The 13126-nt window shown below is 45.0% G+C and overlaps 1 protein-coding gene across 1 annotated transcript; it reads left to right on the plus strand.

Annotated features, from left to right (window-relative positions):
* Window positions 1-7815: 7815 nt before the first annotated feature.
* LOC124660470 (BTB/POZ and MATH domain-containing protein 1-like) lies at window positions 7816-8904 on the plus strand. Its single transcript, XM_047198285.1, has one exon. It carries the CDS (start codon window positions 7816-7818, stop codon window positions 8902-8904), a length of 1089 nt encoding a protein of 362 aa, XP_047054241.1.
* The last annotated feature ends 4222 nt before the right edge of the window (window positions 8905-13126 follow it).

The following is a 13126-nucleotide window of genomic DNA, read 5'->3' on the forward strand; positions in this document are numbered from 1 at the left end:
TGTCCCATGAGCTATATATTGCAAAGGTGAATGATGGAATTTTAAAGGTAGCACTCAAGCAATTTACTTTGGAATGGCGGAGAAATACCATGTAGTAGGTAGGTATGGTGGACACAAATGGCATAGTAGTTGGCTCAAGGATTTTGGATGCATGAGAAGTATTCCCTCTCGATACAAGGTTTAGTCTAGCAAGGTTTATTTGAAGCAAACTCAAGGATGAACAAGTGCAGCAAAACTCACATAAAAGACATATTGTAAACATTATAAGACTCTACACTTGTCTTCCTTGTTGTTCAAAACTCAATACTAGATATTATCTAGACCTTAGAGAAACCAAATATGCAAATCAAATTTTAGCAAGCTCTATGTATTTCTTCATTAATGGGTGCAAAGCATATGATGCAAGAGCTTAATCATGAGCACAACAATTACCAAGTATCACATTATCCAAGACATTTTAGAATTACTACATGTAGCATTTTCCAATTCCAACCATATAACAATTTAACGAAGAAGAAACTTCGCCTTGAACATTATGAGTAAAGCCTAAGGACACATGTGTCCATATGCAACAGCGGAGCGTGTCTCTCTCCCACAAAGTGAATGCTAGGATCCATCTTATTCAAACAAAACAAAAACGAAAACAAACCGACGCTCCAAGCAAAGAATACAAGATGTGATTGAATAAAAATATAGTTTCGGGGGAGGAACCTGATGATGTTGTCGATGAAGAAGGGGATGCCTTGGGCATCCCCAAGCTTAGACGCTTGAGTCTTCTTAAAATATGCAGGGGTGAACCACGGGGGCATCCCCAAGCTTAGAGCTTTCACTCCTCTTGATCATAGTATATCATTCTCCTCTCTTGACCCTTGAAAACTTCCTTCACACCAAACTTCAAGCAAACTCATTAGAGGGTTAGTGCACAATTAATAATTCACTCATTCAGAGGTGACACAATCATTATTTTCACTTCTGGACATTGCATAATGCTACTGGACATTAATGGATCAAAGAAATAAATCCAACATAGCAAAAGAGGCAATGCGAAATAAAAGGCAGAATCTGTCAAAAACAGAACAGTCCGTAAAGACGAATTTAGTAATGGCACCAGACTTGCTCAAATGGAAAAACTCAAAACTAATGAAAGTTGCGTACATATCTGAGGATCACGCTCGTAAATTGGCAGATTTTTTCGAATTTTCTACAGGGAACTGTGCCCAGATTCGTGACAGACAGCAATGCTGTTTCTGCGCAGCGATCCCAAATATAACATCAACTTTGACATAGAAACTTTACTTGGCACAAAAACATGATAAGGAGAGGTTGCTACAGTAGTAAACAACTTCCAAGACTCAACAAAACAAAAAATTGCTGTAGGTAAAAACATGGGTTGTCTCCCATAAGCGCTTTTCTTTAACGCCTTTCAGCTAGGCGCGAAAGTGCAAATCAAGTAACATCAAGAGTAGAAGCATCAACATCATAGCTTGTTCTAATAATAGAATCAAAAGGCAACTTCATTCTCTTTCTAGGGAAGTGTTCCATACCTTTCTTGAGAGGAAATTGATATTTAATATTACCTTCCCTCATATCAATAACAGCACCAACAGTTCGAAGAAAAGGTCTTCCCAACACAATTGGACAAGATGCATTGCATTCGATATCCAAGACAACAAAATCAACGGGGACAAGGTTATTGTTAACCGTAATATGCACATTATCAATCCTCCCCAAAGGTTTCTTTTTAACATTATCGGCAAGATTAACATCCAAATAACAATTCTTCAATGGTGGCAAGTCAAGCATATCATAAATCTTTTTAGGCATAACAGAAATACTTGCACCAAGATCACATAAAGCATTACATTCAAAGTCATTGAATTTCATTTTAATGATGGGCTCCCAACCATCCTCTAACTTTCTAGGAATAGAAGTTTCAAGTTTTAGTTTCTCTTCTCTAGCTTTTATGAGAGCATTTGTAATATGTTTTGTAAAGGCTAAATTTATAGCACTAGCATTAGGACTTTTAGCAAGTTTTTGTAAGAACTTTATAACTTCAGAGATGTGGCAATCATCAAAATCTAAATCATTATGAGCTACAGCAATGGGATCATTGTTCCCAAGGTTGGAAAAAATTTCAGCAGTTTTATCACAAGCAGTTTCAGCAGTTTTAGCAATTTCAGGCAGTTTTGTTCGCTTTGCACTAGGAGTAGAAACATTGCCAACACCAATCATTTTACCATTGATAGTAGGAGGTGCAGCAACATGTGAAGAATTAGCATTACTAGTGGTGGTAATAGTCCAAACTTTAGCTACATTATTCTCTTTAGCTAGTTTTTCATTTTCTTCTCTATCCCACCTAGCACGCAGTTCAGCCATTAATCTTATATTCTCATTAATTCTAACTTGGATGGCATTTGCTGTAGTAGTAATCTTATTATCAATATCATTATTAGGCATAACTTTCAATTTTAAAAGATTAACATCGAAGCAAGCCTATCAACTCTAGAAGCAATAGTATCAATTTTATCAAGCTTTTCCTCAACGTATTTGTTAAAAGCAGTTTGTGTACTAATAAATTCTTTAAGCATGGCTTCAAGACCAGAGGGTACATTCCTATTATTATTGTAAGAATTCCCATAAGAATTACCATAACCATTACCATTAGCGAAGGATATGGCCTATAGTTATTACCGAGTTGTTCCTATAAGCATTGTTGTTGAAATTATTATTTTTAATGAAATTCACATCAACATTTTCTTCTTGAGCAACCAATGAAGCTAAAGGAACATTATTTGGATCTACATTAGATCTACCATTCACAAGCATAGACATAATCACATCAATCTTATCATTCAAGGAAGAGGTTTCTTCAACAGAATTTACCTTCTTACCTTGTGGAGCTCTTTCCGTGTGCCATTCAGAGTAATTTATCATCATATCATCAAGAAGTTTTGTAGCCGCCCCCAATGTGATGGACATAAAGGTACCTCCAGCAGCTGAATCCAATAAATTCCGCGAAGAAAAATTTAGTCCTGCATAGAAGGTTTGGATGATCATCCAAGTAGTCGATCCATGGGTTGGGCAATTCTTTACCAAAGTTTTCATTCTCTCCCAAGCTTGAGCAACATGTTCAGTATCTAATTGTTTAAAATTCATTATGCTACTTCTCAAAGATATAATTTTAGCGGGAGGATAATATCTACCAATAAAAGCATCCTTGCATTTAGTCCATGAATCAATACTATTCTTAGGCAAAGATAGCAACCAATCTTTAGCTCTTCCTCTTAATGAGAAAGGAAACACTTTCAATTTAATAATATCACCATCTACATCTTTATACTTTTGCATTTCACAAAGTTCAACAAAATTATTGAGATGGGCAGCAGCATCATCAGAACTAGCACCAGAAAATTGTTCTCTCATAACAAGATTCAGTAAAGCAGGTTTAATTTCAAAGAATTCTGCTGTAGTAGCAGGTGGAGCAATAGGTGTGCATAGGAAATCATTATTATTTGCATTTGTGAAGTCACACAATTTAGTATTTTCAGGGGTATTCATTTTAGTAACGGTAAATAAAACAAACTAGATAAAGTAAATGCAAGTAACTAATTTTTTTGTGTTTTTGATATAGAGAGCAAGACAAGTAAATATAGTAAAACTAGCAACTAATTTTTTTGTGTTTTGTTTAGGTGCAGCAAACAAAGTAGTAAATAAAATAAAGCAAGACAAAAACAAAGTAAAGAGATTGAGAAGTGGAGACTCCCCTTGCAGCGTGTCTTGATCTCCCCGGCAACGGCGCCAGAAAATTGTGCTTGATGGCGTGTAACTCACACGTTCGTTGGGAACCCCAAGAGGAAGGTATGATGCGCACAGTAGCAAGTTTTCCCTCAGAAAGAAACCAAGGTTTAATCGAACCAGTAGGAGCCAAGAAGCACGTTGAAGGTTGATGGTCGCGAAATGTGATGCGGCGCAACACCGGGGATTCCGGCGCCAACTAGGAACCTGCACAACACAACCAAAGTACTTTGCCCCAACGAAACGAGTGAGGTTGTCAATCTCACCGGCTTGCTGTAACAAAGGATTAAACGTATCGAGTGGAAGATGTTTGCAAAGAAAACAGTAAAACAAGTAGATTGTATGCTATGTAAAGAATAGGACCGGGGTCCACAGTTCACTAGAGGTGTCTCTCCCATAAGATAAAAGCATGTTGGGTGAACAAATTACAGTCGGGCAATTAACAAATAGAGAAAGGCATAACAATGCATATACATGACATGGTAAATATAATGAGATTTAATTGGGCATTACGACAAAGTACATAGACCGCCATCCAACTGCATCTATGCCTAAAAAGTCCACCTTCAGGTTATCGTCCGAACCCCCTCCAGTATTAAGTTGCAAAGCAACGAGACAATTGCATTAAGTATGGTGCGTAATGTAATCAACAACTACATCCTTAGACATAGCATCAATGTTTTATCCCTAGTGGCAACAGACACATCACAACCTTAGAACTTTTCGTCACCTGTCCCGGTGTCAATGAAGGCATGAACCCACTATCGAGCATAAATACTCCCTCTTGGAGTTAAGAGTAAAAACTTGGCCAGAGCCTCTACTAGTAACGGAGAGCATGCAAGATCATAAACAACACATGAACAATAGATTGATAATCACCATAATCATAGTACTCTCTATCCATCGGATCCCGACAAACACAACATATAGAATTACATATAGATGATCTTGATCATGTTAGGCAGCTCACAAGATCCAACAATGAAGCACAACAAGGAGAAGACGACCATCTAGCTACTGCTATGGACCCATGGTCCAGGGGTGAACTACTCACTCATCACTCCGGAGGCGACCATGGCGGTGTAGAGTCCTCCGGGAGATGAATCCCCTCTCCGGCGGGGTGCCGGAGGCGATCTCCGAATCCCCCGAGATGGGATTCGCGGCGGCGGCGTCTCCGGAAGGTTTTCCGTATCGTGGCTCTCGGTACCGGGGTTTTCGCGACGGAAGCTTTAAGTAGGCGGAGGGTCAACGCGAGGGGCCACACGAGGGGCCCGGGGGATAGGTCGGCGCGGCCGGGGCTTGGGCCGCGCCGGCCACCCCCCGGCTACCTCGTGGCCCCACTTCGTTAGGTCTTCGGTCTTCCGGAAGCTTCGTGCAAAAATAGGACCCCGGGCGAAAGTTTCGTCCAATTCCGAGAATATTTCTTTACTAGGATTTCGAAACCAAAAACAGCAGAAAACAAGAATCGGCTCTTCGGCATCTTGTTAATAGGTTAGTTCCAGAAAATGCATAAATATGACATATAATGTGCATAAAACATGTAGGTATCATCAATAAAGTAGCATGGAACATAAGAAATTATCGATACGTTGGAGACGTATCACCCCTCCTTCCCCACCTGCCTATATTCCGCCGTCTTTGGACGATGGCCTATCTGGCTGCTCTTCCGCCGGCCTGCTTGCTCCTCGTCGCTCGCGGCTCGGGTTGCCTCGACCACGCCCGTCAGGTGTTCGTCCATTTGCCTCGCCGGCCATGGACTCGGACGAAGAGGAGGAGCAGATGTTCGTCGAGCTTATGCAAGAAGAGATGGCAGCAGCCGCCCAAGACGACGAGCACATGATGATCCTTGGTTGCTTGGCTAGCATGTACGCCGGACCGGCAACCGGTCGACGTGGTGGGTCGGCACGAGGTCGCCGGAAGTGCAAGCCGAGACAGCGAATGGAGGGCTACTTGCATGTTGTACACCGACTACTTCGCCGACAATCCATTGCACGGTGAGAGTGTTTTCCGGCGTCGTTTCAGGATGAGCAGAAAGCTATTTCTGCAAATTGTGTATGCCATCCGCCACTTTGATCCCTACTTCAGATGCAAGGCGGATTGCACTGGTTTGGTTGGATTTTCGTCACTGCGGAAGTGCACAGTGGCTATGAGGATGCTGGCGTATGGAGCTCCCGGTGATACTGCAGATGACTATCTTCGGATGGCGGAGTCCACCGCCCTTGATTGTTTCTACCGGTTCTGCAGGGCCGTCATAGCAGTGTTCGGGGACTATTACTTGAGATCACCCACTGTCGAAGACACTGAGAGGATCCTTGCAACAAATGAAGCTAGAGGTTTTCCAGGGATGCTTGGAAGCATTGACTGCATGCATTGGCAATGGAAGGACTGTCCGTTTGCGTGGCAGGGAATGTACAAGGGTCACAAAAAGGCTGCACTCGTGATACTTGAAGCGGTGGCTACCCATGATCTCTGGATTTGGCACTCTTTCTTTGGTATGCCTGGATCCAACAATGACATCAACGTCCTAAACTGCTCCCCGGTCTTTTCCAAGCTTGTTGAGGGTCATGCTCCCCCGGTGGACTATGTGATCAATGGTCGGCACTACAACAAAGGATACTACCTTGCAGACGGTATCTATCCAAAGTGGGCAACATTTGTGAAGACTATCTCGAATCCTAGCACTCCCAAACTTTGCGAGTTTGTCAAGAAACAAGAAGCTTGTCGAAAAGACGTCGAGCGTGCATTTGGTGTCCTCCAGCAGAGATTTGCTGTCGTCCGGTTCCCCGCTATGACTTGGTCCAAAGATCAGACGTGGGAGGTGATGAACTGCTGTGTGTGCCTACACAATATGATTATTGAAAATGAGCGAAAGCATCCGGTTCCTCTGGCTGAGCAAGAAGCACCATATGAGAGAGAGGGTCCTCTTGCACAGCCTAATCACCAGGTGCCTCCATCATGGGCCGCCTTCATTGCTATGCGTCAGGAGATTCGAGACTCTACAATGCATCAGCTGCTGCAAGATGATCTAGTGGAGCACATATGGAGGCTCCGAGGCAACGCCAACGCCGACGCCAACTAGTCTGTCTAATTTGTTTGAAAAATTGTGAAATTGTGTGCTTCATTTGTTTCAGCACTTGTTAAACATTGTACTGATTATCGCCGAATTTGTTTCAGCAATTTTCGTACTCTTGGTCGCCAAACTTGTTAAATTTTATGTTAAATTTATTTGAAATATGTCAAATGGTCGAGGTTGGGGGTTTCCTGCCGGCGGGACGGCTGGAACTTCGGCGCTCCCCACGCCAAATCTTCCTCCAATCCGGACGAAAATTTCGCCGGATTTGGGCGTGGGGAACAACGAGTGGGGATGCTCTTACGCTTGGCGATCCGGCCACAGTGTGTCCTTCTTTCTTTCGTATGATCATGTCTCAGTCGCCAAGCCAGGTTATCCCATCAGTGGCAAACCAGCAGTCGTCCCAGAGGAGGTTTGCGGCGACGCCAAGACTCGCCGGAGAATTCTTTTTCTCGCTCGCTGGCGAGGGTAACGCGTTTTTCGGCAGTCGTTGCAAGGAGCAACATGAAGATAACGGCGCCTTCCTCGATAACTGAAGCGATGCAGCTGCAATCCCTCCGGCTATGATGATTCCTCCCGGCGCTAGCTGTTAATATGACACGCCGGCAATGCACAAAATAGGCTGATATATTAGAGGGGAGCTAGGTGCAGAATAATACGATCCCTTGAGGCAGGAAGGCGAAGGACAAGGACAATTTCGGAAAGGGTGCGGGCGACGGCCGGGAGAGTTGGAGTCTGAGCACGGCGTACGCGGACTTTTAGCGATCAAACCGGGTTTTTAGCAGTCCTGTTAAGATTGTAATCTGTACGTGCCCTTCTACTTGTACCAGCTTCTATATATAGATGAAGATCAACCCGTAGCGCATAGGATTCATTGCGGCCCGTATCGATTTTTCACCTTGCCGTTGTTCATCTCACATAGCTACGAGTATACCTAACCCACCTCGAGCATGGCTGAGTACACCCGTATTCCGGTCGCCGTTGTAGGCGAGAAGAGGTTTCACGTGATGAAGATAGAGAGATACTCGAGAGCCAAGCAGCTCCTCATCACGGGCAGACGTACCAGATCGGCGTGTTTCAGCGTCGGAGGCCACAGCTGGGCTGTGCAATGCTATCTAAACGGTGACACGGATCCGGACTTCATATCCCTCTACCTGCTTCTTGATTCTTCTAATGATGCCAGAGAGGTGACGGCGGAATTCCGTTTCAGCGTGCTAGACAAGGATGGAGAAGCGGTGGACTCGCTCAGCCGTACCCATTGCACACGCACCTTCCAACCGAAAGGTTTAGGCTGGGGCTACTCTAGCTGCGTAAGGAAGGCCGATCTGGAGCGATCTGCGCATCTGAGAGACGATTCCTTCAGCATCGGATGTGATGTGGCCGTCATGAAGGCGATCGGAAGCAGGGTGGCAAGGGTTGTTCCTCCGAGTGACTTGCATCGGCATCTCGGCGACCTCCTTAAAAGCAAGGATGGAACGGACGTGACCTTCCAGGTCGGAGGGGAGAGTTTCTCGGCTCATAGGTCCGTGCTCGCTGCGAGGTCGTCTGTCTTCAAGGCGGAGCTCTTCGGTGCCATGAGGGAGAACACGGTCGATCCGATCGAAATTCGTGATATGGAAGCTGATGTGTTCATGTCCTTGCTCCGTTTCATATACACCGATTCACTGCTTGAGGCGTCTCCCGACAGTGGCGATGGTGGCGAAGCACCTGGAGACGTGGTAATGGCTGGCCACCTGCTTGTTGCCGCGGACAGGTACAACATTGAGAGGCTGAAGCTGATTTGTGAGCGCAAGCTATGCAGTCACATTGACACCAACATGGTGGCGACCAGCTTGGCTTTGGCTGAGCAGCATGGCTGCCATGCACTCAAGGAGGCATGTTTGCAGTTTCTCGCTTCTCCTTCCAATTTGGAGGGGATGAAGGCAAGTGAAGGCTACAAGCATCTGAAAAGCAGTTGCCCGTCTGTTCTGAAGGAGCTAGTGGCTAGACTCCTGCCGGCCGAGCTCAAAGCGGCCAAGGACATTATCATGGAAATTTAGTACCGGTATATGTGTGGTAATGATCGTATGATACTTTGTGTCCCCTACCAGCTTTCCTGGTGAACGATGTAAATCGGCCATAACTACCAAAAATTTATTCCCTAGCACAGTAGCGCTTACGTTATATATGCCCTGAAGAATACTATCCAAATCATTGTCGTTTTTCTCCCTTGTTTACAACAGTATTAGCAAAGCAAGGAGTTATCAGCATGCTAGAACCCTCGGTCGGGTCGCGATCGCATAGAGAAAATCACAGAACAAAGCAGGAATAAAAGGTGATGATTTTGAGAGATGCTCATAAGGGTAGGGTGTATTCATAGAGGTGAGTGTATGCACGTGTATGTAAGTGTCTACGTTTATACTGTGTTTAAAAAAAATGATGTTCCTTCAACAATTTTCTGCCGTTCCCTCCACGGGGAGAAACAACGCCTTTCTTTAACGCCGTGGCAAACAGGAACCGAAGGTCTCAGATAAGTGGCAAGACAAAATTGCATTCCGCATTAAAATTTCTTCCATGTTTGCAGTGCGTCGCCTCCGGAAACACAGTCGTTGCAGCCCCCACCGTGACTCACCCTCATTGCTGAAGATGCTCCTCCCAGCGGCCTCGTGATTCAAATTGAATTTTGGGAATTCCATGACTCGATACTGAGTGACGGAATACTAACCTGCTCTTAGATTTCTAGAACTTAATTATGGGTGGCTAAACGGTTGTAAAGTGTAAACCTGATGAATCGTCTTATACTGAACTGATCTGTGGTTTTTGCAAGACAAACGAGATGTTGTATGTTTCTCGGTTGTTCATTGTTGGTTGGTCACGGATGTGGCTTCACCGCTGTGTCAAACACCTGGCTTTGAGAAGTCTGGTGTTGACGACGCTCCAGTCTCTCCCTCACCTGAGTCCGACATGCAGGTGGTTCCTATTGGTGATGGAGTTGCTAAGTTTGGGATATTGCCAACGGAGCCCGGAGCTGTCGTCGCTAGAGAGGTTTGCGATTTTCTCGCCACCTTGGTTGTTGCCTTCCCTGGATCGACAGTTGGTTGACAGGTGCCTCCCAATATCGTGGCATGTCTCTTTTGGTGTGCTGTTGGAGTGTCGTGCTCGACTGTTTGTTAGTGTCGCCTTGTGTTCTCTGTTAGGTTTGGTTGTGGACGTGTGTGGGCGTTGTGTTTGTGTGAGCTTGTCCATGTAGGTTTTTGCCCGGTTTTCTCCTAAAAACTGGGCACCTTCTTCTTAATTAATGAATGAGGTAAAGCTTTTGCCTCTGTTTCAAAAAAGAAAATTGTTGGTTGGTCACGGGTTACACCCAGATGACGTTACCTAATATACCCTCATAACCGGATACTGCAAGGACGAGAAACTGGACTGTGCGGCACAAGTGTTGGAACAAATGAAAGAAAGTCGTTGCAGACCAAATGTTAAGGATACCATGCAAATGTACAAATATTCATCACATTATAATCACAGTTTTAATACATCAGACTTGAACGGATAACTGGTAGTCAGGCCATCAAGCTGAGTCAACAGTTAAAGTTTGGCCATAAATAAACAGAGTCTAATACGTAGATGGATAGCTAGTACTCCATAGTTAGGGTATGCACGAATAATGATGACTCAGCTGTCTATAAGAGGTAACTATAAGCGATTTTGGTATTATGTAGGAAAAAGAATGAGTAGAGATAAGAAAGCGGTCTGTAAAGTTATAAACAGTGTGTAGGCTTCTTACATGGTTTACAGATGGCATTTTTGTTATTGTATGACAAATATCTATAACTTATATTCATACATGGTTATGGCTAAAATAGATAGCTTACAAACAAACTATTGTAGACATTGTGTATACTATTGTCGATATATGACATGAAATGCTATTACAGATATCATCTCTCTAGACCATTGTACATGCCCTTAAGACACATGTCTAACAGGCACCGTATATTTTCGCCCCTTAAAACACGAGTAAAGGGCCCTGTATTCACTTTTCGCCGGCCGAAAACTCAGACGAGCTAGCAGAACCCGTATCCCTAAACTGTAAAAAAGCATATTTCTAGAATATGCCAAATCATTTTTTCTTTTCTTTTTTCCCCTTCTTCCTCCTCTCCTTCTTCCTCCTCCAGCCGCACTGCCCCTGCCCCTGCCCCGCCCGGCCGGCCGTTGCCCCCCGCCGCCGCCCCTGCCCGCCTGACATAGGCATCCCCAATGGGCCTACCAAAGATGGTACCCGGAGTTTACTAAAGGCCCAGGACTCGAAGAATAAGAAGACTCGGAAGCCTATTTAGTGTTAAGGAAAGATAGTTTGTATTAGGAAAGATAGAGATTTGTAATCTTACGGGTTGGGTACGAAACCCTCCCGAACTCTGTAACTTGTGTATTACGAAACCCTCGGCTCCACCCTCTATATAAGGGGGAGTCGAGGGACAAAGAAAGGATCGAATCTATCGTCAACATAACCCTAGTTTTACAATCATCGAATACTTTTCGGCTGAAACCTTCGAGATCTACTTGCCCTCTACTTCTAGCAAAACCCTAGTCTACAACCTGTAGGCATTGATAAATTAATCCTTTGTCAATTGGCGCCGTCTGTGGGAATTAGAGGTTGCAAGGAGCTGATCTCGATGGCACGTCCAGAATCGTCGACTTCGTCGGTGGCGAGCAATGCGATGGATCGAGGTAACCAGGGAAAAACTGATCTAGTCGATTTTATTCCTCACCCGCCCTCCCGTGTGGATGCATGTGCCTATCCGGAGGAGCCCATCGTCATGACGTTCGGAGAATTCCGATTTGGCGTCAACAAGGACGGATCTTACCGTCTCGAAGTTCCGATCTCGTCGGAATTTTCAGCGGTCGATTCTGACTTTTCGTCGACTGACGAGGAATTTTCGTCACCACGCTTCGTCGACACCAAGGCGAACGGAAAGCTCGTCAAGATCTTCAGCGACACATCTTTCGAGTCGTCTGCGGACTCATTTATAAGCAGCGATTCCGACAGCGTCGACAGCTTCAACTTCATCGACAAATTTGCTGCCATTGGAAAGGTCTTCACCAATCTATACGATGGTGTCACCAATCCTGATAAAAATCAATGCTCAAAATATCATCAGATCTATGCGATCGAAGAGGCAGGCCGATCAGAGCAAGAAACGTCAGAGGCTTTCGACGATTTGGGAAATCCATACGTCGATCCCGCTGATCTCAGAAGAGGCCTAGGCACTAAATACGTCGGGTCCTCGCCTCGAGAAAGAGTACAACTCCCGCAAGCAGCGTGGGATAGGGCTGCAAGAGCCATGGATGGTTCAGAACCAATGACCACCACTGCTACTGCACAAGAGCTACAAGCATATCAATATAGACTTGCTCGAGTAAGTCGAGAACTGGAAAAACAGACAGCATCCTTGAATAGGAGAAAAGAGGCAGCTTCCGCGTCCAGCAGGCGTCGAGCAGAGCTTAGTCGACAATCAGAAACTTCGGCGGATAGCCATAGAGAGGCTCGAAGGAGAGCAAGATCTCGGCTGCAAAACATACCCGAAGAAGAGAGAGAAAACTTAATTCAAAATCTCGACATGTCCTTCATGACGATTGATGAAAGGGGAAATATCATCCCAAAAACACCAGAAGCAGGTTATATGGCAACGCAAGCTTACATCCTCGCATCCAGACCACCTCCTGGGGACCCGAGAGAACCATTGTTCAATATGGCAATGGCTGGAGTAGGAGTTATGGGAACAGCGTTCGCAGCTACGCCTCCCGAAGGAAATCCCAGGCAAAATAGTCCACGACCCACTGCAGCGGTCCAAGATCCACCAAGAACAAGTGGTGCAAGAGACACAGCGAGTTCAAGTGAGGGTGGATAGAGCGCGACAAGAAAGAAGAGAACGTCAGCATTCACCAGAAGTTGCCGACGAAGATATGTGTGGACTCCCATGCTTTACGAGAAGAGTTCGAAAGACCCGAGTCCCAAAAGGGTTCAAGTTACCCGAAAATTTCAAGAAATTCGACGGCCTGCAGGATCCCGAGGATTGGCTCGTGGATTATCTCGAGATGGTGAAGCTGGTAGGAGGAACCGGAGCAACAGCTATGCAAAGTATCCAAGTTCACTTGAGTGGTGCCGCAAGATCTTGGATAAAGAAACTCCCCCAGAGTTCCATCGACAACTGGGATAATTTCGAGGATATCTTCATGAGAAATTTCCGATCCACCCGCAAGAAACCTGCGTCATTGGAAGAG

Source organism: Lolium rigidum, chromosome 6, assembly GCF_022539505.1.
Source record: "Lolium rigidum isolate FL_2022 chromosome 6, APGP_CSIRO_Lrig_0.1, whole genome shotgun sequence".
Classification (NCBI taxonomy): Eukaryota; Viridiplantae; Streptophyta; class Magnoliopsida; order Poales; family Poaceae; genus Lolium; species Lolium rigidum.